At 42.8% G+C, this 25,788-nt stretch overlaps 1 protein-coding gene across 7 annotated transcripts in view; it reads left to right on the top strand.

The window, feature by feature from the left end:
* Positions 1-25,635, top strand: part of col4a6 (collagen, type IV, alpha 6) — a 151,615-nt gene extending 125,980 nt beyond the window's left edge. For 2 of the 7 annotated variants that reach the window (XM_044098298.1, XM_044098297.1), the window contains 38 exons: positions 543-635; positions 1,996-2,049; positions 2,195-2,257; positions 2,365-2,409; positions 2,834-2,887; positions 3,450-3,519; positions 3,602-3,706; positions 4,244-4,402; positions 4,706-4,753; positions 6,083-6,169; positions 6,534-6,703; positions 6,834-7,010; positions 7,126-7,309; positions 8,963-9,007; positions 11,070-11,141; positions 11,270-11,377; positions 11,735-11,953; positions 12,083-12,241; positions 12,692-12,700; positions 14,487-14,657; positions 14,740-14,883; positions 14,982-15,095; positions 15,504-15,685; positions 15,771-15,834; positions 15,920-15,994; positions 17,084-17,191; positions 17,290-17,397; positions 17,472-17,543; positions 18,745-18,864; positions 18,948-19,064; positions 19,140-19,301; positions 19,414-19,512; positions 19,611-19,757; positions 21,532-21,648; positions 22,063-22,254; positions 22,495-22,666; positions 22,764-22,878; positions 23,218-25,635. In XM_044098298.1, the coding sequence (XP_043954233.1) occupies positions 543-635; positions 1,996-2,049; positions 2,195-2,257; positions 2,365-2,409; positions 2,834-2,887; positions 3,450-3,519; positions 3,602-3,706; positions 4,244-4,402; positions 4,706-4,753; positions 6,083-6,169; positions 6,534-6,703; positions 6,834-7,010; positions 7,126-7,309; positions 8,963-9,007; positions 11,070-11,141; positions 11,270-11,377; positions 11,735-11,953; positions 12,083-12,241; positions 12,692-12,700; positions 14,487-14,657; positions 14,740-14,883; positions 14,982-15,095; positions 15,504-15,685; positions 15,771-15,834; positions 15,920-15,994; positions 17,084-17,191; positions 17,290-17,397; positions 17,472-17,543; positions 18,745-18,864; positions 18,948-19,064; positions 19,140-19,301; positions 19,414-19,512; positions 19,611-19,757; positions 21,532-21,648; positions 22,063-22,254; positions 22,495-22,666; positions 22,764-22,878; positions 23,218-23,478 (4,461 nt within the window). In that variant the 3' untranslated portion in view covers positions 23,479-25,635. The remainder of the gene's footprint in view (positions 1-542; positions 636-1,995; positions 2,050-2,194; positions 2,258-2,364; positions 2,410-2,833; positions 2,888-3,449; positions 3,520-3,601; positions 3,707-4,243; positions 4,403-4,705; positions 4,754-6,082; positions 6,170-6,533; positions 6,704-6,833; positions 7,011-7,125; positions 7,310-8,962; positions 9,008-11,069; positions 11,142-11,269; positions 11,378-11,734; positions 11,954-12,082; positions 12,242-12,691; positions 12,701-14,486; positions 14,658-14,739; positions 14,884-14,981; positions 15,096-15,503; positions 15,686-15,770; positions 15,835-15,919; positions 15,995-17,083; positions 17,192-17,289; positions 17,398-17,471; positions 17,544-18,744; positions 18,865-18,947; positions 19,065-19,139; positions 19,302-19,413; positions 19,513-19,610; positions 19,758-21,531; positions 21,649-22,062; positions 22,255-22,494; positions 22,667-22,763; positions 22,879-23,217) is intronic. The other 5 variants (XM_044098299.1, XM_044098304.1, XM_044098300.1 and 2 more) reach the window with 4 other exon arrangements.
* Positions 25,636-25,788: the final 153 nt, after the last annotated feature.

Here is a 25,788-nt window from a genome sequence, read left to right on the forward strand (position 1 = left end):
ATAATTTTGACAAAAAAATATATCACTTTTGGCAAAACAATTATTTAGCCTATTATTAGCGAGGTGATGACATAATGTGAAATAAGTAATAAAACTTAAGAGTACAAAACATAGACTTAGATTGAATAGATCTGTCCTCATGGATCTGGCACATTATCACCGATACCCAATTTAGAATTTTTCTCCAAATCGGGATCGATACAGATGTTCATATCGGATCGGTGCATCTGTAATTTGGAGCTCTAAGATTAATCGCCTCAGATTCATTTTGACCAAAATTTCTCTCTGAATCCTAGTAAATGAGTTGTCAAATAATTTAGGCACATTTACGTCACAGACCACGCTCTCACCGTCACCCCAGACTCTCCTCTCTCCTCCTTCCATCCTCTGCTGTGGCTCCCCGTTGAGTCCGTCCTCCGTCAAACACGCCGAAGCTACAGAAGCGCTTCCCGATGCCTCGCCTCTTTTTGACTCGCCGCCGCCGAACGGTCAGAACTGTGGCGTGTAAACAGCCGTCTCTCTTCCATGATCACGCCGTGCAGGGCGACGTGGGCTTGCCCGGCGAGCCTGGCCAGCCGTTGATCAATGTCATTGTGGAGTTTGTGGGTTTTCCCAAAGGAGACAAAGGACTGCAGGTTTGTTGGAAAACGCAACTTCGACTTCATTCCACGACATTCTGATGTTAGACTCTGTGTGGAAGCAGGAAGCGGTGTGGATCAGCTGAGATCCGACAGTCACAGTGTGTTTGCCGAGATGCTAATTCAACTTTGTACCAAGTAATAATGAATGGAGGATTTTTCATTTATTGTTTTTTACATTTTCGGACTTCTAATGCTTCACTACAGCTTATATCTACATGGTAAAATGGCTGCTTTGTGTTTAAAGTTTGCTTGTGAGAAAGAAACTCAAATATGGGGATTCAGAAATCTGTTTTTCTTATTTACAGGTGAACATTGATAAACCATGTGGCACCTTACACATTTAATGGGAAAGATGTGTAAAATGCCTTTAAGAATCTCAATTTTTTTTACATAATATGAGAATCAACATGTAATGCCGTCTATGTTCTCCTTTTTTCCCATTTTGAAAAACAAAATCATGGGTTACTAATTTAGAATGTCCACCCAGATACGTTAGGCATACTTCATCTGAGAGGAACGTCTAATTATTACTCAGTATCTAGTATACAGTTAGCTACTTTGTACCTTTATAGCTTTGGTTTTTTTAATAGACAACTTCTTTTGTCTGCCAGGGTTTGTTTTGGACCGGCATTAACAGCCAACAAATTCAACAAATATTCTACAATCGACTCAGGGCAGTGGCCCTGAGGGCACTGTTATTATTTGAGGTCTCCTATTTGACGGTCAGAGGTCATGCACTTGTATTTTATAAGGGTCAACATGCCCCAAACTGGGATCAGAACCAAATTTAATGCATCTTAATACACAGCTAATGGAATTGTGTAAGATTTGAGTAACTTTTTATGAGAATTGATCTCCAGTGTTCCAGAAAGTTATTCTTAACCATTAAAAAAATGAACTAATTTGGAATGCTAACATGTGAATGACATTGCTAGCTAATGCTTCCAAAGGAGAGGTGGAATGCAACTGAAATTGATGCAAAATGAATTACATGTTTAGCTTTTTAGTATCAAGACCTACTCCCTCTGACGCTCCAACTACCTGATATCTGTTAACTTGTGCCAAAATAACACAAGTCCCAGAGGCAGCAGCTACTTGGTGGTGTTTGGTGTTAGCTTAGCCAAGGTACAGAATCTCAAAGCGTAATACCTTTGAAGCAATAAATCAACCAATGCAGCTATTTGTGTTAGTCTCTTTTGTGGAGTACCAAAGGTAAGTTAAATGAGAAAAATGTCCAGTCATCAACTTTCCACTGATATCTTTTAATATGTCCTGAGAAATCATTTTCATTGCTCCTGAAACAAAGTTGTTGATTTTTTTTCAATCCCACCGTCTTTTCCGTTGCTCTTCTCAGGGTGATCCCGGCCCAAAGGGAATAAAAGGATACTCTGGAATAGCTGGACCACCTGTAAGTATCACCACAAAACTTCTGTACGTTCACTTTAAAAAAGATTTTTGTAACACCAAACCAAAGTCGAACCTTTGGTGACCACTATGTGATAAATCCTTGGCCTTAAATTACATTTAGATTTCTTTGTATCATTTAAATCCAGGGACCTTTTGGTTATAGTGGTGAATACGGGGAAAAGGGAATTCTCGGATACCCAGGACCAAGAGTAAGGCTCCTAAACACTACTTCCTGTTTTCCAGAAGAAAAAAAAAAGTTGTAGAATTGTATCTGAACTTTTATTCTGTGGTTGACCTTTGATCCTGTTTCAAACAGGGTCCTGCGGGCTTTGTCGGACCGCCTGGCCCTTCTGGACAGAAAGTAAGCTTATCTGTTCAACCAAGTAAATTTTTACTTCCACATACAGTACAGACCAATTTTTACTTCCACATACAGTACAGACCAAAAGTTTGGACACACCTTGTGTCCAAACTTTTGGTCTGTACTGTATACTGTATACCTTGCAAATTTTCTGTTGTTGTTGATGTGAAATTATTATGACGACTATCAAAAGAAAATACTCAATGTATAATCATAGAGAGCAACTTACAGAAAAATGTAAAAAAAAAAACAAAAAAAAAACCACATTAACATAGGTGATTTGCACATTGTACCTCATAAATCTATGTTGATTTGACAATGACAGAGTCTGCGTCTTGTTTGTTTACATGTTGCGATGCTTCACTGTGCAGCTCAGTCATGTTTTTTTCTTAAGTCAAACCAAAAGGTTTTTCTTTATTTGAAGGGATTACCGGGGCCACAAGGTTCTCCGGGAGAAACAGGAATCGTAGGACCCAAGGTAAAAGAAATGTGAATCTGAAGATTTTTAACATCCACTATTCACTGTTCACTGTTGGATAAAAACAAACGAAAAATGTTTTAGTTTTGTCTCGATCGAACCACAACCACGGTTAGCTTCCCAACAGCTTCCAGCTAGTTTAACTTGTACAAAATGTTTTTTTTTCTTTCTTTAAGTTGTGTCAAAACAGCTCATAATTTACATGTTTATCTTAATGTTTTCAGCTGTAATAGTTTGATTATTAATGAAGGTTTTAACTAAGCTAGGAGTGGTAGCTCCTCGCTAAGCTAGGAGCTACCACTCCTAGCTTTGCTAGCTTAGCTACCACCCCTAGTGAACCTACGAGTGGTAGTGGCAGTTTCTTTGCTCTTTGCCCTTTATTGGAAACAACAACAAAAAAATACTAGTTTCCTGCAGTCATAAAAAGCTTACTTTCTCTCTATGTGGTAAAAAAAAAAAAAAATCTCTTAGCTAGCTTAGCATGTGTTTTAGGCTATCAGAGTGAAGAGTAGATTTTGTTTTCTCCTTTCTCTGCTCTGTTTTGACCGTGAACCTCCCATAGGGATACCAAGGTGACACCGGATTCCCAGGACCTCCAAGTTACGACAGTGATTATGGATCTTTTGTTCAAGGTATCACTATTGTGGATTAGAAACCTGGACTTGTAATTGTACAAATCCGTCAGGTGGCCATGTTATTCGTCCTTCGCTGCAGGACCCCCAGGTGACCCGGGTTTTTCCGGCCCTCCGGGAATCACCGGTGATCGGGGACCTACAGGATTCATCGGGCCTCCAGGACCGCCAGGCGCTTTCCGCATTGGTAATAATGGCAGACTTTTCGAGGTTTTGTAGGTATGGTGAAGGAAATTTCCTTGCGAAATCTAGTCACACTCCAGATTGATTGACAGAATAACTTATCTATGCTAAAACCACAATCCTTCTTTCCTTACCTCCATCATTTCTTTCATTCTTTTTCTTCCTTTAATCCTACCCTCCTCTCTTCTGTCCTTTTGTCCTAGTGTAGTGCTTCCTCTCTAGTCTTGTTCCCCTCCCTTATTTCCTTACTTCCTTCCAACTTTGTTTTGGAACTGCTTTCCGGTTTCTAGCTTTACATATTTAAAACCTTACTGTACAAATATTTGCCACAGATTAATAGCAAACTTTACTGTTTTACATTTTAAGGTGAACTCAAAAGCCTGGAGTCTCTGGACAGTTGAGTCTGGAAATCACGAGACCCTTCGCGTGAAAATAGAAACTTTACTTCTTCTGTGCAACTATGCTCTGCTTTGTGTGTTGGTCAAGACTCTGAAGAAGAATTGTTCTTTTTTGGTACACAACAAATATGTCGTGTGCGCAGGTCGTCAAGGAGCTCTGGGTTCTCCTGGTGGCACCGGGCAAAAAGGAGACAAGGGTAACCCAGGCTTACCAGTTTACGGCCCTGAGGGATCCCAAGGTCCCCCCGGACCTGATGGTCCTCCTGGTCCCCCTGGTCCTCCAGGTCCTGACGACGGCTCAGGTATCCCTCCACCGAACCAAATGTTAAATCTTTGTTGTTGGGGGTTTTTTGTGTTTGTTTCCTTCCCCTTCCAGATTGTGAAGAGGATTATTCCAGCCGGTAGCAGCTCCAGTTTACTTTCATTGTATGATTGACTTGTCTTTGTACGCATGACGCTGTACCGCAGCTGAAATCGGTGTGACACAAGTTTCCTTTTTTTTTTTTTTTGCTGACTGAAAATCCGCCTCGTTGGTAAGAATACAAGGTTCGACAGAGAGCAACTTCTAAACCATAACAGCTGTCTGAATTTTACTGTTGTCTAAGGCCGGCCCAGGGACCCCTGTGATAACTATCCTCCTGACAGCCCCACAGGTTAGTTCCTCAGGTACCCTAATGCAGCGCCATGGCAACATTCTGCTCTTCAAATAATAATAATAATAATAATAATAATAATTAAAAAAAAAACATTCAAATCATCTTTCATCTTGCAATACTTCCCTACCAAAATGCTGATTTCTTTTTTTTTTTTTTTTTTACTTATTTTGCACTGTACTCTTTGCAGGGAATAGCATTAAGTGGCGAGCGTAGGCTGCTGCGAGCTTCAGACTTGGATAGGAGTGTCTCTCTACTCCAAGCTGCTTTTCTCGTCTTTGGCCACAAGGTGTAACCCGCTGTAAACATGATTCGCTGGTTTTACATGAAGGTTCGGGGCGCGAGAGCTGCTTTGGAAACGAGTCGTAAACAAAGTCAAATGAGAACACCTGACTGCAACTTTTCTCATTTATTTATTATTTATTTACTTTTTTTTTTTTTTATTGTAATGAATCTACGCCAAAGCAAAAAAAAAAAAAAGCTAAATTTCCACACTTGTTCGGTATGTATTTCTATTGTTCTAAGCATGTCCCAAAACGCACTTGGGTGTGCATTGTGCAGTTTTCAGCTATTAAAATCAATGTAAAACCACTGAATATGTACTTGCCAAATGCATTGGTGTTTTGCTGCGCCCTCCACATTTATGGCCACCCTTGGTAAGGACGTGTAAATTAAATAAATTTTTAAAATGTAGTGATTTCTACCTCACTTTTTGTGGAGCATTCATTCATAATTTAACTGAAGAATGAAGGAGGCCAGCTCCTTCACTCGCGTGTCAAAAGGACATTCGGCCATTCCGAGTGTCGATGTAACCATGACAACCGTTTGGTGGAAAAGCATCCACGTTGGTGAGGCTGACGGTAAACAAAAACGAGTTCATCGTGACGATACAGATCCCCCCTCTGGGCCGTTTTGCACATCATTGCCATGGCTGATAAATATCATGGAGGGCGCTGTAACTTTTAATATCATGTCCAAAAAAAACATAAAATGAAATATAAATAAAAATGTCAATGCTTTTAAACAGAAGCCTCTCCTCTTGCACCGGCAGCTCAAACCTGATGGAAAACCAGAGCCAACTAACCCTGATTTTGCACTGTGAAACTTTGCTGCCCTTGCACTGTCTTGGTTTATTCCTAGATTTGATTTCCTGTTTCTTGGGGGTGGGGGGGGTAAATGTCTCCCTCTTCCCCACCCAAGAACACAAATTAATTGTCATCTATTGTCATGTTGTTATCCCTAACATAAATCAGTGTAGCTGAGCTTAAGTTTCTTTTTTTTTTTTCCTTTTTTTTTTTTCTGTCTGAGTTGGCATGTTTGTGTTTGCAGATGCCCCCATTAAAGGTCGCCCTGGAAACCAAGGGCCGCCTGGCCAGACGGGATATCCGGGGGACTCGGGAGTTAGAGGCTTTAGAGGTGTGCATAAACAAATGTGTTGATTGAAAAAAAAAAAAAAGAGCTTTTCTCAAACTCAAACGTATTTATTTATTTTCTGTAAAATAATATGTTCCCACACAGCGTTGGAAGTGTTTTGTGTTGTGTGGCTTCATACAACAACCGAACATCTTTGTAGCCTCGGCGTTGTTTAAACCTGGACTACAAAATTGGAGTGAGAAATGAAAAAAATCGCAAAGTTGGTTAGCTGGAAGCCCTTGACCTTGTTAGCAAATACTGTGACGTAATAATTACTTATATAATTGCGTACTTTATATGTGTAATAAACTTTATTTTTCTCCTCACAAGGCGCTGCCTTTTATTTCTCAATCGCTGTATCCTTCAGGTGACTTCGGTGACTGTGACTGTGGAGGAGGAGGAGGAGGAGGAGGAAGAGTAGGCCTGCTCGGGTCACCTGGACCTCAAGGACCCAGAGGCAACTTTGGTTCACAAGGGCGTAAAGGTGAGCCCGGTGACCCGGGTCCTCCTGGTTTCAGCGGCAGGCCAGGGGCAACTGTAAGTAACATTTCATTATTATTATTTTATTTTATCTTTTTGTATGTTGTCGCTGATATCCTCCTATCATTTTCCTGTGAACAAGCGCAAGTTTGTGAGGTTTCAGCTTTGGTAACTTTGTTTTCTGCAGGGCCGCGAGGGTGAGAGAGGAGTTATTGGGCGTAAAGGACAGAAGGGCGAATCGTTCTTCCCCGGTTTCAGGGTGAATGGAGACCGAGGGGCACCTGGACCCAGAGGACCTACAGGTGAAACAGGAAACCCCGGCAGAGACGGTCTGCTTGGCTTCCCTGGACCCCCAGGGCCCCCGGTAAGACCTTGTGGTCTTTGTAACAAATGAAATCCAATTCACTTTTTGCTCATTTTCCATTAATTTTCTTGATGTTTTTCTTTAGTATTATTATTATTTCTGGATTGTTCTTAAGGGTGAAGGTGGTGTTGGCACAATTGGTGAGAAGGGTTTCCTAGGATATCCTGGAGCCAAAGGTCGATACGGTCCCCCTGGCGAACCTGGATTCGGCTACCCAGGCCTACCGGGCCGTCGAGGTGAAAAAGGAGAGCCTGGGATCCCTGGGTTTCCTGGACGGCCAGGTTCACCAGGCCAAAAAGGTAAGTGATGACAAGTGAGGGGGGGCCAATTGAATTCAATGTCGTGCTCTCCCACACAGATTAGATCACACATCTGTAGTCTAACGTAACAAACTAAATCACATGCGGACATTTTAAGTGGACCAATAGTACCTGGTCTTCCTTGTTGAAGGTTTAAAACTCTCGAAGATCTACACAGGCGTTGAGGCTCGTGCTTTAGGTTTTCTCTGTCAGGCAGATCCCTACCATTCATGCCTCAGATTGCTGTTAACTACTGTAATAATGCGCTTTTACTCATCTGCAGTCAATAATTGATAAGCCACAAGCTTCTTTAGTTGAGTGAATGATGCATAATGATGATACTGTAATTACTGACATGCAAAACAACTGCTGTGCTTCTTTAGTCCCAGAGGAGCTGAGGAAAAAAAAAAGAATCCAATAAGTTTGTTTTCATATCTCATAGACCGGCAGACTCTGTTCAATTGGGGACCAAAATTGCAATTTTTATTACATTTTCATCTGGTTTGTTTCGGTTTCACACTGCATTTGGTCAAGCGATCCAAGCTAATGGAAAAACCTGTTCACACCCTGACCTGTGGTGGCGCTGCACCAAGAACTACTGAAGGAAGTGACACAAAAACCTCAGAAGAAGACATCAGCGCAGATTCCTTCTTCTGTAAATGTAAACAAAAATGGAGTAGCGTCAGATTTCAGTGGCTGCAGGATTTCTCTTTTGAGAAATCAATTGTCACGCGTTTGTTTTGATTTTATGGACCCAGAATGCCTTGCGCATGTAGTCCACTTCCTGCTTTTGGCGCGGTCTCGGGTCTGCTTGCGTCCATATATGCATTTGAACCACAACAAAGTTCACTTTAACTGAAGCAATGACTAGATTTTTGGTTGGACTAGACTTCGCTTTTTTGATTCGCGTTAGAGTTCAGTTGCGCATTCGCACCTCCGCAAACGGACCGGACTTTCTAGACAGATGAACTAGAGTTCAATTAAAGTGCACTAAACAGGGCTGGTATGAATGCACCCTTACTCATAATATTTCATAATAAAATCTAATCAAGGTTTTCAATTATTTATTGAATAAGTTATTGAAATGGCTGTCAGTAAAATTCATCAAGCTAGCACAGCAAACGCGGAATGGACAGTTTTGCGTCAAGAAAAAGGACCGATGCTCAGTTCTTCCTCTCTGGGACTAAACAACACAAGACATCAGCAACCTGCTGGGCTTTATTTGCAGTATGAATGAGTGCTCTCACCCCAGGATGCTAATGCTAAACATTGATTGATTTTGCTTGAATTATCACTCTCAGGAACCGAGGGAGAATGAGGGAACCAAGGGGCAGATGCGGCGATGCCTCACCGTGTCACCTCCTTCTCTCTCCCCTGCTGATGATGATAATAGTCTGTTTTTAACTGAACCAAGCATCTCGGTATGCTTCTGCCTTAACTTGATGAACCTTGAAGTAATTGATTTGATCTGGTTGCCTATGATGGTTTGATGATAAAATAAAAACAATTTAATTGGTTTACTGGCGCATGCAAATGACCCCGTCAGGCTTTGTATGCTGCCATCCTTTGTGGCCCTCTGTCTCCATTCCCGTTTCTCTCGATCTCCCGTCCCTCCTTCTGTCTCACATTCCTTGTGCATGTGTATCTGTCCAGGTGGCAACAGCTGTGGAGGGGTTATTGACGCCGGAGAGGGAACGGGTGGGTAACTAACTTCCTCCACCACCAGTCAGAGTAACAATGGGGACAGATTATGTAGCGATAGGCGGTGGAACTGGTGGATTATTTTTAACTAGGAGAAACCGGGGAATCGGAGGGGTTATTCATGTTCACATAGTAGCTAGAATTAATCTGATCAATGGACAACATTCTATGGACATATATGAAACATTTAGCTAACCACATGTCAACACAAACCATTTCCAAATATATATTTGCGATTTAAGAAACTCATAGTGGCTTCCTGGGTTTGTGACTGTGGAGGCATGTAAGCTTGGAATTGAAAAAGACGACCTCTTGTATGAATTTAAACTGAATCAAAATGTAAACATTTATATCTATGAATAAGCAGTCATGGGGAAAAGACACTACAATAGTTACTATATAACTATGTACGTAGTAATTGTTTATTAGTCTAATAGCCTGTTGAAGAGTTTTTGACCATGAATATCACTTCCTGTGACCATAAATCTTGACCCACTTGATAATTTAAGCCTTATCGATATATAATACAAAAGACAAATATTCACATTTTTGGTCGCTGAATAGGTTCCAAATGCAGGCAACGTAATATTAAGTTGGATGTTTTATGCTAAAAAAAATATGAACATACTTAAGTAAACTGAATATTAAATATGCACTGAGAAACACATGCGGTCAATGAACTGCAACTGGACATACGAAGGTGGCAAGAAACAAAACTGAGGAAAGACGAAACTCAGCCTGAAGGAATTATAACAAACCTCACGGAACCTCTCCAGTAAGTTAAAAATAAAATGTACTTAACAAAATCTTAACTTTGTGTATTATTGCAAGCTAGCTTGTTCTCGCCAGGTAAAAAAAAAAAAGCTTGCTAACTCACTAGCTTGCTAGCTTACCAGCTTGCTAGCTTGTTCTCTAGAAGCCAAAAAGCTTTTAATGTTCTTTCTCATCTTAAGTTTGAAAAGGTTTAGTTAATTGTACTTTTTCTGTCTAACATTTTTAACAAAGGACACAACTAAGTTGGTTAATAACTATGGGGAGGTTTTGTCTTTCTGCCATGAAGATGTAGCCATACAAAATGACGGTTTTACTTCTAAATAACAGAGGAAGGTGAAGCTCCTCACTGTTAATACCCAGTCTGTGGATTGGATGTTGGTATACGTTATTCTAGAGTTGTCATGGTTGTAAAGTTTTTTAATAGTGATGTTCTACTTTATTATAATGTGTCTGTAGCCCTTGAAGTTTTATTAAAGGCACTTTCATTTAGCTAACAACTGCTAATTTCTTGGAGAACCTTTCCTGCAAATACTCAACATTTTTCTGAGACAGCAGGTGATTATCTAGTCTTCTGCCAAACAAAACCAGCAACTTCCTTTTTAAGTCATTTCCATGGGACGCTGAAAGGCAGTCTTTCGGATCGCGTTCGGACGTAGCTTGGGGTAAAGTGGAGCGGGTCACTGGACAATCACATTCATTCGTTCTTTTTTTTTTTTTTTTTTTTTTTTTCGCCAATCAAAGCTACTAAAATCTGCCGCCTATTTTAACGCCTACTTTAACTTCTACTTTCATCAGACGAGGAGAAAACAGTTTTCGCATCATCCTCAGACGCCCACCCAGCCCGGACGTAAACCGTTTAACCTACCAGCTCCTCGTTTTCGACCCGCAGCTTTAACTCAGTTTGCTACTAACAATGTTTACACTTTCTGCCCTCACGGCTAAAAGCTGAAATTAACCCTATCAAGTACCGCATGAATGGGAGCGACTGACAACCAGCACTGCAAACAGAGGAGCTATTCATCTGGACTCGGTCTGAGTGATTGTTGACATGCGAGGGGACTCTGGTTACCAGTCAGTTTAGTTGTGAGCTTTTATTTTGGTAGATTTCTGTTGTATGATTCTTCTGTAAATGAGCAGGTATGGTTTTCTTGCAGATAAGTTGTTAAGTGTGTATTTATTTACAAAAGTAAAGGGAACTCTAACTGATAAATCCCATTTTGTTTCCTCTAAATGAGTTTTATGGTACTTAAAGTGTGAGTACTAACCTGTATGTGACCACTACCAGGCGACAGGCAACCTTGCGTCACATATGGTGAACCTGGAGACAAAGGTTATCCTGGCAGGCCTGGACGACCAGGTAACAATAATTCTTATCATTTCTATATTAATATGATCTTTGTTTAAGTTGGTGTCTTTAGAGAGGCTTTCATGTCTGCCTGAGAAAGGACTTTGTTTGAGTCTAGCTCAACCCGGTTTCTGTCTCAGGGTCCCAAGGTCAACCAGGCCTCCAGGGATTCCCTGGAGGTCGAGGGAATCCCGGCCCCAAGGGAGAGAAGGGAGATCCTGGTTTTGGAGGCCAACCAGGACCACAAGGTAAACTGGTGCTGCTTAGGGTTCCACCATGAGTTGTAGTCCACGAGATGGTCAGAAAGATTTTGTGAGTAATTGACTAAATATGTCAACCTGATCAAAAACCTCCAGGTTCAGGTTGCTAGAACTTGCTTGTGGGATAAATTAAACTATAACTATTGGGCCTAAAATATTATAAATAAAAACATTATTCATTAGTTGGGTCATCTGTCTTTTGAGAGTTTTTTTCTAGGGTCAAATAGCAGCATTGAGTCAACATATACTTAATTACACATAAGAAACTACACGGGGAAATAATTACAAATAATAAGATTTCTGGAATATGTTAACATTTACCCTGCTGCTCCACCCTTCCTGCAGGTTTCCCTGGACCCAGAGGAGACCCCGGAGATCCAGGTAGTCCTGGAGTTGGCTACGATGGGCCCAGGGGGAGAGACGGCCTTCGAGGACTTACTGGACCCAAAGGCCCACCTGGAGACGTCCTGGGAGTAAGACCTGGACCTCCAGGACCGGATGGCACACTTGGTGCACCCGGAGACAAGGGCCCGCCAGGGAGTCCAGGAACACCCGGATCACCCGGTGGGTCTCAGGGGGAGCCACTGGAATGCTAAACTCACATATTTATTATTATTTTTATTACTAATGGAGTTGCAGCAGTTAATGTCAGTGGCAAGTGAAAGAAATTTCTCCATATTTTTCAATCTCCAGGCTCAGATGGACGGCCCGGTGTTTCCGGTCTGAAGGGAGAGCGTGGAGTGGATGGCCGGCCGGGTATTCCGGGTCTTCCCGGACTTCCAGGTGGCGCATCTTATCCCATCCCAGGTCCACCCGGATTTCCCGGCAGCAAAGGACTCATCGGACCACTAGGTGAGGAACAATGTTACCTTCATCTACACAAGATCTCCAAATCACTGCCAAGGACTCTGATGGTTTTTTATTTTCCTTTAAGTGAAGTTTTTCTCTAGGTCAACTTTTCAGGTGGAATTGAAATTTTTCAGAAAAAGTTCTGATTTGGTCTCAGCTAACGTTTTCACCTCTCATCCCCTCCAGTCTCCCCAGTGTCCGTCCGTCCTTCTCGTTTCCCATCGTATTCCCTTTGCATCCTTCATCAGACGGCATGTTATTGTCTGGTGGATTGAAGTTCCCCGTTTCACCCAACAAATCGTTTGTTTTTGTATCTCTCCTTGTTCCATTTTTGTTTTTTTGTTTACCCCCTCTACCATCCTTTCCTGTTCTACATGCACCACCACCATCACCTCCATGCATCCTCTCCATCTCTCCACCTTTTACTTCTTGGTGCTGGGTCATTCGATCTAGGCTGCCCAGGTGAGACACTCTCTCCCCATCCATCCATTATCCATCTTTTTTTAAATTTATTTATTTATTTTTTTGACTGTCCTCTCCATCCTTTGCTTTAATTGTCCGCATGCTTCTGCTGCTTACGCCTTAAACCCTAAAAACCGCCTGCAGGCCATTTATCACCACGCGGCAAACAAATGTCCATCTGCACAAACTAGGAAGTCTGTTCTTGGGGATGTTTGTTTCAGTCGAAAATTACCAAAGAAGTCGTTTTACTCAAGCTAATTTAGCAGTTTCTCAAAGGACGAGTAGTCGTCTCGACTACCGACCTCTTAATTTAGAAAGACTTGTTATTTTCAGCACATCTAAACTCATGGCAATTTTAGCTTAGTCTGACATCTACTAACGTTGCATTGCAGATGTGCTGAAAAACGAGTTCTGTTTTTTTAAACACTTAACTTTAGCTGTTAGAGGGGCAGTTCAGTCACTACTGGAGACCCCAGGTGGCGGAGCCGCGCTAATACAGGCTGGAACTGCACTCAGAGACGGTTCAAGTACGTAACCACCACAGATGCACTGATTCCGTTTATCGGGGATTTGCACGATATTTTAGAAGCGTCTAATTTGCCAGTTGAGAGCTTTTGTTGTCACCATAATGGATGAATTAAAACAAATGGTTAAGAAGTTCGAAACGACACGTGTTTGAGGAATTTTGTTGCTGAAATTTGCAAGAGTTTCCTTTTATAGCAGAGAGGCAGAATCAGCTACCAATCCAAAACAAGAAAGATAATTATGTAAATGGCGAACCACGAGCGAAATGCGTATTTTTGACCTTTTTTGTCAAGGACGTTGCCAAAATCCTCGCTGCAAATACGCATCAAATTTGTTGACCAAAGTTCCATTGAACCAAAGCTACCCAGGCGGGTTTTTAGCCTTGATTTTAAGCCAACTCTGTGTTTTTCTGGACGTTTGTTCCAGATTTGCGCTGCGTGGAAGCTGAATGCTGCTTCTCTGTGTTTCTGTTTCTGGGGATGCGGAGCAGACCAGAACCAGAATGAAATCCACTTTGAGTTGTATCTAACATTTTTCCGTTCACAAAAATCAAAATTTTTCATTGAAAATCTCCTCCCAATAAACGACAGAGAGCGTTCACGCGTCACCTCCGTTTGCTGCAGGGGCCAAATTTGTAACATTGCTACAATTTGTGGCCAAAAAGAACTATTCCAGACAGCCTCTGGGCGCACATCAGAATAAATGCTTCCCTCAAAGCTAGCGACGCTGTATGCTAAAGACTCATTGCTGCTAGCAAGAAACGGCCTGTTTTGTTACATTGTGCTCACGAATTGGAACAAGATTAAGAGTCTGATTCCAACTTCCTGCTGGGGAATTGGTGCATCTGTGTAAATTGCGCACTTGTTCCTATAACTGCTTAACCACTGGAAACCTCTGGATACCTCTGGTATCCAAATGAAGCGCATCCTGCTTATGTCTCTGTAATGTTGTGCAGCTGGGGCAAAATGTAGACTGTAAAAACCAAAACAAAAAACAATGTAAGAAATAAATTACATTGTTTCCTGCAGTCTGCCACGCAGTCAGCCAGTGTTGGGTATTGTTGAGTTGATTTCTGCTGTATTTTCTTTGTAAACTTAATTCATTGGAGGTAAGTTGATGTATTCTGAAGAAGGTAAGTTTTTATTTACTTTTGTTCCACATCTAAATAAGTTGCATATTAAGTTTTTAATGATCTATTTGGATTCCAAGAAGTTGAGCCCGGCCTAATCCGTTCTCATCCCCACCCCTCCGCCTTCGTCAGGTAACCGCGGTCGAAAAGGCGAACGAGGAGATCCGGGACCCCCGGGCCCCGCTGGAATGAAAGGAACCCCGGGATTCCCTGGTGTAAACGGAGGAACGGGTCCGAGGGGACCCCCTGGACCGCCAGGCCCGGGAACCATTCCCGGAAGACCCGGAACGATGGGAACAAAGGGTAGGGAGGACAGGATCCGCTTACCGGTCCATTCCTCACTTGCGCGGCCCGTATCTGTAAAAAGGTTCTGTCTAATCCGCAGGTGAAAGAGGACTCCTGGGACTGCCGGGCTTCCCCGGGCGACCGGGTCGTCTCGGAAGTCCAGGATTTTCCGGTGAGAAAGGGTTTCCCGGAGACCGTGGGAGAGATGGGTTTCCCGGCAGTCCTGGACGGTTTGGACTGAAAGGTGAACATCAGAGGGATGGGGATGAAATCATACAAAGGATCACCTCAATCGACAGAGAGCGGTAAAAATAACCAAACACGTTCCTTTACCCTCCACAGGTGACGGAGGAAACCGCGGCCCCCCTGGTCCTCCGGGCCCCTCTCCTTTTGTGCAGAAAGGCCCTCCAGGGGCCACCGGAGCCCCCGGCTTTCAGGGCTTTACTGGATCTAGAGGTAGGGAAAAAAAACAACTGTTCATTTCCTTCAAATACCCAAGAACGTCTTCCTACTTCAGAAGACTTCATGAAACTCTCTTGCCTAAATTAAATCTCCGTTATATTTTAATAGAAGTGGGTAGAGGAGCCAAAGATTTTAGTCCAGTAAGATCAGCACTACTTCAGTCTGGCTGTTTCCACAGAGCAAACCAGAGCAGAAAACACACAAAATCCGATTTTCTGTGGTCCGATAAACTCATGGTGTGAAGGAATAGATTGTTTGTAGTTTGAAAAGGGAACTCTTTTGAATGAGTGTATGAATATGTGGTGAGTTTAGGAAACGGTTTCAACGCTGAGAAAATGTATTTGCCAGTTTTTGTTTAAGCTGACTGAGTTTAAATGCCATCCCTCCTCGTTGTGATTCCAGGTAGCAAGGGTCTCCCAGGCCTGGCTGGTCGTCCGGGTTCTCCGGGACGTCCCGGCTCCCCCGTGGACAGCAAAGGCCAGCCTGGACCGCCGGGTTACTCCGGGCGGACCGGCCCGCAGGGCTCCCCTGGAGCAAAGGGGGAAAGAGGAATCATGGGATTCCCGGGCATGACGGGACCGAGGGTGAGGAAAAACAGTTCTGTTCCTCCTGTAAGCGTCCAGCACGGTCAGGGTGTTGGGGCTGAAGTTCTCATCGCTGCTTCTTCAGGGTGACGACGGCTTGCCGGGATTTCCTGGAAATCCTGGAGATTTCGGTCGCCCCGGAGCAAAAGGTGAGCGGCGACTTTTCTTCAATCCACGCGTCAGTTCTTGCTCATGAAAACGGTAAATAATCAGGACGCGCCGCTGGTTAATCAGGTCCACCTGGAGAGACGTTTGCCTATCCCGGAGCACCGGGAGTGAAAGGCCAGCCTGGTGATTTGGGTTTTACAGGTAAGATTTGATTTTCCACTGTAAGGTTGGGCTGGGCACATTTTCTATGTGTGAAGATTTCATTTGGGGTTTCCACAGTTCACAGGGATTTCAACACGCCCCACAGACCACCATTTTGTTTTACAAGCATAATTTACAGCTTGTGTTGATTTTGACTTTGGATTTAACTCCCAGAGGGAATGACTTGAGTTTTTAGAAAATATTTTCTGTCATTTTTAATTTGTTTTAAAGGAAAGAAAGTGAGGGAAAAATAATCTGAAATTGATATGGAACAACAATATGAGATTATTTTTTTTCTTATGCCACATTGACCAGCTCTAACACTGGAAAGTTGTAACATAGAATTTCCTAACACACCTGGATATCAGCTGAAAATACCTGCTTACATTTTACTGTCATATTCTTACATCGTAATACTTGTAACATTCTAAAGACATGTTGGACAAATATCAAAAAAGAAATTCGTGTAGCAATACAAAATAAAGTCTCTGAACCGCTCAATAACAACAAACGGACCCGTTATTATTTTATTTTAATCTTGTATATTTTTTTGAATGTACAATTTTTTTTTTTCAGTTATGAATGTTTTGTAGTCAGACAATGTTATAGTTACATTTTTTTTTTTTTTTTTAAATAAAATTCTTCGTCAAAGGCTCGAAATTAAAAAGACAAATAAAACGTTATAAATAAATATATAAAAAAAATAAAAGTGGCAAAACGATTGTAATATACCCAAAATCAAACCCAGACTAATTTGAAAGTGATCATTAAAATAGTAGAGGTAGAAAAATCCTCAAAGCATAAATAACATTTAAAAATAGAAAAATAAAAAAACTTAAAATGTAATGTATATTCATGTCATGGCTGTTTTGTAGCTTCAAGCTATAAAATTCTGAGTCTCCTAATTTTTTTATTTAGGAACTGAGTTTTTTTTACAAAACTTAAACGGATCACATTTCATTCAAACGTCATACAGTAAAAGAAACATCTTCATATTTGTCCTTTTAAGTTCTGCTGACGGAGCAGCTGAGTTAGGTTTCAATAAATCAAGAAAGTCTCCCAGTAAACCATGACCTAACATTTGTCCAGGCTCTCAGGGCATCGACGGTTTCCGTGGCGACAGAGGCTCTCCGGGACGCCAAGGTTCCGTTGGACAGAAGGGGATTCCCGGTGACACGGGGCGTCGCGGAACGATGGGTGAGACACGAACCCCGAAGACGAAGCTGATGAGAGATGACGCGATGTACTTTGTCCGTTGGATGACGGTAGCTATGTTGCCACTCATTCTCCTGTAGGTCCACCTGGGTACCCGGGGTCGCAGGGTCAGCCCGGAGTTTCTGGGAGGCGAGGACCAGACGGGTTCCCGGGCCCGCCCGGAGGTCCGGGTGGCTTCGGTTTTAAAGGTAACGTGAAAGCGTAACGTCAGTTTTACGATGCGGCCGTTTCAGTAGACGCTCTCACGATGCGTTCTTCACAGGTTTGCCTGGAGCGCCGGGGCTGGACGGGCTCAATGGCCTCGCCGGTCCAAAAGGCCCACCTGGAATCCCAGGCAAGAACACACAAACTCCCACTTTAGCTAGACTATTACATCCAAGCTGCAAAACATCTTTGACCCTCCAGACCTTCCCTTAACTCACAACCAAAACATTTAATATAGAGAAAGATTTCATGGTTAAATCTCCATTGACCGACTCAAAACTCAACTCAAATACCAAGAAATACTAAAATGATGCTTATCATCCAGATAAGCGTTTCAATAAATTGGAATGTCAATCAAAACAGTAAAAACGCTTGTTTAGGCTCAATACAGTCAGACTCGGTTCCATGCACAGACTTTTCCCTCCACAAAAACATCAGGCAGTCACCGGTTTGAGAACAAACATTACGTTTTATTGAGTGACATCATCAAAAATATCTGTATGCATCGTATAAGTTGGTCAGTGTTCCACTGATTACGGTTCAAAGGCATCAGGGCGAGTCTCTTTCTTCTGAGCTCAATGACCATGATCGACATCCAGGATACTGTCCCCAATAGCTACACACACACACACACACACACACACACACATAATGAGGAGGATCCTCTCACATCAGTGGGAACTTGAGTGGGTGGAGATAATTCCCAGTTACAACGAGATCAGAGCGGCACCATGCTGACGGCATGGTGCACTTCCTTAATTTACTGCTTTTCTCTCTTTCTACCAAAAACTGGATCACAAAAGTCTCCAGTCTGATGCTTTCGTCTCAACCGGCACCTTTTTTTTTTTTTTGAAGGACAGTTTTGTTTACCGAAACTTCATGATTCATTTTATTTGTAGTTTCTGTTGGTTTGTTTATTTATTTTGGATATTTAAAATCCGGACCCAGAGTTAAATGTTCATTAGGATTTAAAGATTATTGATCTTTCAGAATGTTTAGTTGCGTTATATTGTCATTACGATTATATTAACTCAAAATAACAATATTACAGTTTATCGCGATAAAGTCTGGGACAGTTTATCATTCGGCAAAATTTATCATTACAGGCATAAATATAGTTCTTTTTTCTTTTTTTTTTTTTTTGTTTATCACATTTTACTTGATGTGATTGCGACTATGTTTTTATTTCCCGTTAACTATTTATGTGATGGAGCAAAATGCACCAAAATCTTACAGGAATATTGAATTAACAGGTGAAGCTCTGCAAATCAGCAGTCAAACTGCTAAACGCAGCGCTTTGCAGACGTGACACACCATCCGTTTCCGTCCAGGTACAGCGATAGGGGCTATCCCAGGCCGCCGCGGTCCGCCGGGACAGAAAGGAGAGAGAGGTCTTTCCTACCCTGGACAACTAGGCTACCCTGGACCAAAAGGACAGAGAGGAGATTCGGGTGAGTTTCAGATCAGAAAAAAATCCAAAAGGCAATGAAAAGTAAGACAAAGTATGAACGCTGGCTTTCGTTTTGGACGTCAGGAACTTTTGGAGCTCCAGGGTTCCCTGGACAACCCGGACCTCCTGGTACGAGTGCTTCAGCAAACGTCCCGGGGCCTTTGGGAGACCCCGGACTTCCTGGATTGGATGGAGAATATGGTAAAACCCAGCTTCTTAATCTAGTCGCCTTGCTCTCTATGCTTAATCTCGTGACGTTCTTTCTTCCATTCCCAGGTTTCCAGGGCCCTACCGGTCCTCCTGGGCCACCGGGTCCGGGCACAGCACAGGGAGACACAGGAGACCCGGGGCTCCCAGGGTTCCCTGGAGCCCCCGGCCAGAAGGGAGAACCAGGATATCGCGGAGACCCCGGATTCTCCGGCTTCCCTGGCTTAAAAGGTGAAGAGAGGCTGGAAGCTGCTGCCCGCTCCTTCCAGTACAACCGCATTTGTCGTCTTTCCTCCAACAAAACACAGCCTTTAATCTTGAAGCAAGCGGTTTTGCTTTTCAGGAGCTCAGGGTGACATCGGACAAGGCGGTGCTCCGGGTGTGAAAGGACTGCCCGGCGATCCCGGATTCTTCGGATTCAAAGGGCCTCAAGGATCACGGGGTGAGAGCGGGAAAACCGTTCAGTTCCTGATGATGTTCCCCTCTCTCATATTTGTCGTCCCTTCATTCGTTTTGCTCTCCCTCCCTTCTTCTTTTCAGGGCGACCTGGGCGTAAGGGTTCTCCCGGAATCCCATTGCCGAACATACCGATACCTGGACCTCTTGGAGAGGTTGGTTACCCCGGCTACAACGGGCCACCCGGTGGTGCCGGAGAGCCCGGCCAGCCTGGTCTCAACGGACGTTCAGGTCAGTGGCAGCCAGACAGAGTTAAATAATTTCTTTGTTGTTTGCTCCAAATCTTTAACACGTTACCCAGATGAAGTGCCCGATTGTTGTCTTCAACCAGCGGCGGACACGTTTCGGCTAACCCACTAACAGCTCAGTTAATTTTTCGTTTAGCTCTTTTGCTAACTTTGTAAAGCGCATTTAGCTTCTCCTAAATGGAATTGTCCAGATGATTTGTAAAGCGCTAATTTACTTGGCCGCTTTGTGAACTTTCAATTGATGCAGTGCAGCACACGGCGTTTATTCTGTACCCATAATGCATCGCTGCAAAACTCCCAGTAACATAACATTACATACTTTGATGTGAGTAATGACACATTTGGATCTGGGAGCTTCATATGCTCTGTTGCAGGACATGTTGTGTCATTGACATAACATTGGTGTCAACTTTAGTTGAGGTTGATGTGCTTATTGAGTTTGTGTAGCATTTTGGTGTTAGCACAGCTAATATTTGGGGTCAATGCTTTAGAGTTAGCATAGCTAACATTTTAGCTGGTGGTGCCCATCACCGATCTCCACAACTTTGTGTTTGTACATCTTAACCAAATGAAATATAATTTCCCTTCTTGTTAACTTTTGAAAGTTGCACCATTTTAGTGTCAGCAGAGCTAACAGAGCTGCCATTTTAGCTAGTAGTGCTCATCTGTTTTCCACTTGTGTTTTTGTACATTTTAAGCAAATGAAATATAATTTCCCGCTCGTTAACTTTCGAGAGACACTAGATTACCTTTTAGCATCTGAACGTTTAGACCAGGGGTCACCAAACTCTTTCCTGGAGGGCCGGCATCCAGCACGTTTTAGTTCTCTCCCTGGTGGCACCAACAACCTTTTCAGCAGGTCAATGTTCTTCTTAGGCCTTCTAACGAGCCGTCATCTGATTCAGGTGCGTTAAACCAAGGAGAGAACTAAAACATGCAGGAGGCCGGCCCTCCAGGACCGAGTTTGGGGACCCCTGGTTTAGACAGTTCGTATTCAGAGTACAGTGGCCCGCTAAGGTTTTTGTACTTCTTGCTTTTCATATTTTTGCCTCTTACAGCCACCAGCCTCAGTTTATTCCAATGGGATTTTACGTGACAGAACAGCATAAAGTTGTACACTGGAAAGTGCTGCATGCATTTCCGCCTTTAGTTACACCTGGAAATCTTTTGATGTCTTTACCAACTTTACACTTCTTGAGATAAAAAAATAAAAAATAAAAAATTCTTCCTCATTTTGTTTACGATAGCTCTCTTGATTTGGACAGAGAGCTGCTTTTAACATGAAAGTCTTGCCACAGACTTTATGTTGTATTTAGCTTCTGGACTTTGATTGGGATTCACCCAGAATGGCCCCTGTATTCATCTTTTCTCTTCATCTCTGACCAGCTTCCTGTCCCTGCTGAAGGGAGACAGTCTCACAGCATCTGGCCTCTATGCGTCACCCCGGCTGTGGTGTGTGCAGTCACTGCTTTCCTCCACACATCATTTTCTTGTGTCTTTGTTCTCATTTACCACATGTGTGCTGTGTCCCCCACACCAACTCCGGCAGACTTTCAGCAGGACCTTTTATCGCCTCGTGTCTGTTACTCTGACATTAAGGCCAGACTTGTGGAAAGCCTGACTATTATTGATGCAAATATTTTTGCGTGACACTGTAATTGAGTATTTGTGGCAAAATTGAGGAACTGAATCACCATTTAAAAGGAATCTGAAAATATGTGCTTTTGTTGTGAATGGTAATTATCCCTCTGCCGCAGGTCCGAAGGGTCGTCCCGGCGCCGGGGGTGAGCTCGGCAGGACCGGATTGCCCGGTGTTTCTGGGCCGGTTGGGGATCGGGGCTTCCCTGGCTTCCCAGGGATCACTGGAGATCAGGGTCAGCTTGTTTGTTTTTGTTACAACATTGAGATTGACTTATAGACTTGCTAAATACAATTTAACACCCGTTTTCTAAAAATTAAATTTTTTTTTCTTGATATGATTTGCTGTTTCATTGAGAGGCCTACAATAAAAACACGAAAGACTCAAATGCAGCAAAACGTGATGAAATTATATCTAATGCCAAAATAAATAAAACTGACAAGGCAAAACATGAAATGTCTCTCAAGTTGAAATGGATTCCAAATTACAGTAATTTTGAGAGCGATATATATGTATATACATATATATACTTTTTCTTTTGCAGCATCTTTCGTAAACATTTCTTGACTCTCTTCACATATCAAAAACAAGGTTACATGTGCATAAAGAGAAACCCTCGCTACCATCTGGTCACGTTTCTCTCTCTTAGGTTTTCCCGGAGCCATCGGTCCTCCCGGTATTCCCGGCGGCGTCGGCCGCAGCATCGGCGTCGGCTACACTCTGGTGAAGCACAGCCAGACCACCGATGTTCCCATGTGTCCCCAAGGCATGGCCCAACTGTGGGAAGGATACAGCCTGCTGTACGTGGAGGGACAGGAGAAGGCACACAACCAAGACCTTGGTGTGTAAAGACTCGATTTCTCACTAAAGCTTTGCAGCTCAACTATAAACTCCTCTTCATTCATGTTCCTAAAGATTAAATATTGTGAGGTTTTAAAACCTGAATGATCTCTGGATCTTGTTTCAAACATGCCAAGTGGCATTGCAACGAATCTCGATTCTTCTGGACTGGTGTGTTGATGCGGCAGTTTTTGTAGCCACCAGCCTGTTCACTTTGTGGGGCCTCTCCACGCCTCTCCAGGTCAGCCGGGTTCGTGCCTCCCCAGGTTCAACACCGTCCCCTTCCTCTACTGCAACCCATCCGAGACCTGCTACTACGCGAGCCGCAACGACAAATCCTTCTGGCTCTCCACGACCGCGCCCATCCCCATGATGCCCGTGGCCGAGGAGCAGATCCGGCCTTACATCAGCAGGTGCTGTTCTCCACCAGAGCTCACGTGTGATTCAACCGACGTCTGACATTTATCAAGCCATTCACCTTGTTTTGTGTGTTTTGTCCGAACCGTCCAGGTGTTCAGTGTGCGAGGCTCCGTCTCAGGCGGTGGCGGTCCACAGTCAGGACCTAACCATCCCTACCTGCCCACCCGGCTGGAGGAGTCTTTGGATCGGATATTCCTTCCTCATGGTAGGTCATTATCTGTAGACCAAAGATGATTGAAAAACTTACCTCCAAAGGTTCTCCAGAGGACATGAGGTGACCTTGAGATTTCTGGTACATCAGTATAACCTCCAGCTGAAGGAGGACTTCTTTCCTAATCAGAAAATCTTCTTGAATAATTTAAAGAAGGGATAGGGAAATTTGGTGCAATTATTGAGGTTAAGATCCATCCATACATTCCCTAATTGCTTGTAGGCTGGGTAGACTCTGATATCATCAACATCTAAAGCTTCAGGCTGAATGTCAGAGGCTAAAAGTTTTCAGCTAGTTTTGCTTATAGCTGTCCTTTCCTTTCTCCCGCCACAGCACACAGCAGCCGGCGCTGAGGGCGGCGGTCAGTCCCTGATGTCGCCCGGCTCTTGCCTGGAAGACTTCCGATCTACCCCGTTCATCGAGTGCAACGGCGCCAGGGGCACCTGCCACTACTTCGCCAACAAGTACAGCTTCTGGCTCACCACAGTCGATCCCCGGCTGCAGTTCGGCGCGCCGACGCAGCAAGAGACCCTGAAGGGCGGTCAGGAACGCTTCAGGGTCAGCCGCTGCCAAGTCTGCAGCAAGATCTTGTAGCTGTCGAACAGAGCAGAGAGGGGGGGAAAAAAACCCCGCCAGGACTAGCACTGGATGGAGAACAAGAACATGCTTCATCCATCTTGAAAGGATGAAGCCGTCTTTTCCATTTTGTCCCCTTTAGGAGCCGCAGGCTCACCGACGAAAGACGCTGGAGGGTGGGTGTGGTTAGAAAAGAGCCGCGGAGGCGATTTCTCCCCTCTGGATTTACACTGACAATGGTGCTATTGTTGATGTTTGTGTTTATCTGTTGTCTGAATTCACGGTAATTGGTTAGAATCATTCTCTGCTACCTCGAAGAGAGCCACCTCTCTAGCTAGCTGTGCACACACTCACAGAGGGACGAACCCGTCAGACATCTCAGCTCAGACGTTGCTGTAATTCATAGGTGCGATAGCGAATAATTTACTCTCTCCACTGAACTGTTGGGTTTGTGCCCCATTCATAGCTGCCAGGAAGACGTGACCCACAAAAGCATGCTGGTGAGTTAGCAGGTCCTGCAAATACACAGCTGAAATGTTAGCTAGCGAGATTTGTTTGAGGGTGCGGATATTTAATATTAGAAGATTTCAGACTTATTTTTGTATTCATTCATGTTCAACCAAGTTGTTTTTTTTCACTTTGTAAAACTTGAAACTATTATTTTTTGTTTAATTTGATTTACAATATGACAAAAAATTTCAAAATTGGTCATTTTCAAGGCTGGATGCCCTAAATAGAAGATCAACATTTAACAGTTATCACCATCGGATCTTCAAATTAGGTGTAATTTCTGCTTAAGGTAAATTTTATAGAACTACAACGAATGCACTGTGCAGTAGAGAACTCACTAATGCACTGAAAACTCACATGCTAACATGCTATTATGCTGCCTTGCTAACATGGTAAAGCATGCTAGCTAAATCCACGTGAACAAGACAATATCACGATCTTTACAGAACAAATAAAGAATTGAGCGTTGAGAATGCATGGGAAGTCTTAATGATGTAGGAATGTGTATGGCATTATAATTTTATAAAATGTGTAAAATCCAGATTGAAATTTGATGAAAATTTCCCTTGACATTATAGGTTCTGAGTTCATTTCTTCCCTTCTTGTACAGAGAAACAATCAATAGCATATCAGTTTCTTTTTGTATGTACTTAAGTATACTTATGAATTTTAATATAAATAATCAACAAACAAAAAAACTCAAATGTTTTGTATAATTTAATTATGTTTTCTGAGGTCTTAATATTTCCATCTGAACCAGCTGACCTACTTATGAAATATGAGATTTGGACTCCTGATCAAACCAAAGTATCTCTAAGTGAATCCTGCTGGAAGGTTTTATTTATTAGTCATTTTTTTGTACAATTTGTAATTACAAAGGCACAAAATACAGAATATATCAGTTAGACCACATAACATTTTTCAACAGATCAAAATCATTTTTTGGTGTCAACTTGTGTTGAGCCACCGTCGTTATTTAATAAACGAGCTGAAGTATTTAAGATCGCCGTGTTCAAAATGATTTTGGTGAAAGGAATAGTCTTAAAGAAACACCATTATTTGTGAGTTATTTTCTTAATTGAAACAAAAGCAAATCAGCACTTTTTTTCCCCTCTGAGTGACACAAACAGAGAGTCCGCAACAGTTTTAGATCAGAACAACCGACTGACGGTGCACTGATGTGAATTCAGACGGGTCACAAGCCCAGCAAAGTGGGTCAATCTCAGCTTTTCATTGTATTGTGACCAAACTGTTACTTTTATGAAGCGTCTTCGGTGTTGAGTATTTTTGACAAACGCAACGAACGCAATGCTGCTCTTTGTCTTCCAGCAGCATTTCCAGAAACAGAAAGGTTTTAAGCTCTTATTAGTGCTTTTGTTTTTTGTTTTCTTTTTTGAGCTCTTTCTCCATATTAAAAAAAAAAAGAAAAATTGTCAAATATTTCGCTCACGTAACCACTATGACCGCTGCATCTAGAATGTGTCTCGTCTGGTAGCTCTGACATTTCACCTTTATTCTGCGGTTTTCATTAGCATTTGCTGTTTTTGTAATCTAGATTGTAATTATTTTGTACCTGTGTCATAGTACAACCCCCTGGTGTTATTTACTGACGATGGAGGTGATGAGGATATGACGTTCTGTACATTACATTTTAGGGAAAATTGCTTCTAGCAGTTTTTTTGTGTGTTGTAATCACTGACTATTAAACAGTTGTCTGACCCAAATGTCCCATTCAGCATCATGTTTTAAGTGACTGAAGCAGAATAAAAGTAATGTGGTTTTCCTCAAAGAGGATCCAGAACAACAATAGAAAAGGGT

This window comes from Gambusia affinis, linkage group LG18 (genome assembly GCF_019740435.1).
Source record: "Gambusia affinis linkage group LG18, SWU_Gaff_1.0, whole genome shotgun sequence".
Taxonomy (NCBI): domain Eukaryota; kingdom Metazoa; phylum Chordata; class Actinopteri; order Cyprinodontiformes; family Poeciliidae; genus Gambusia; species Gambusia affinis.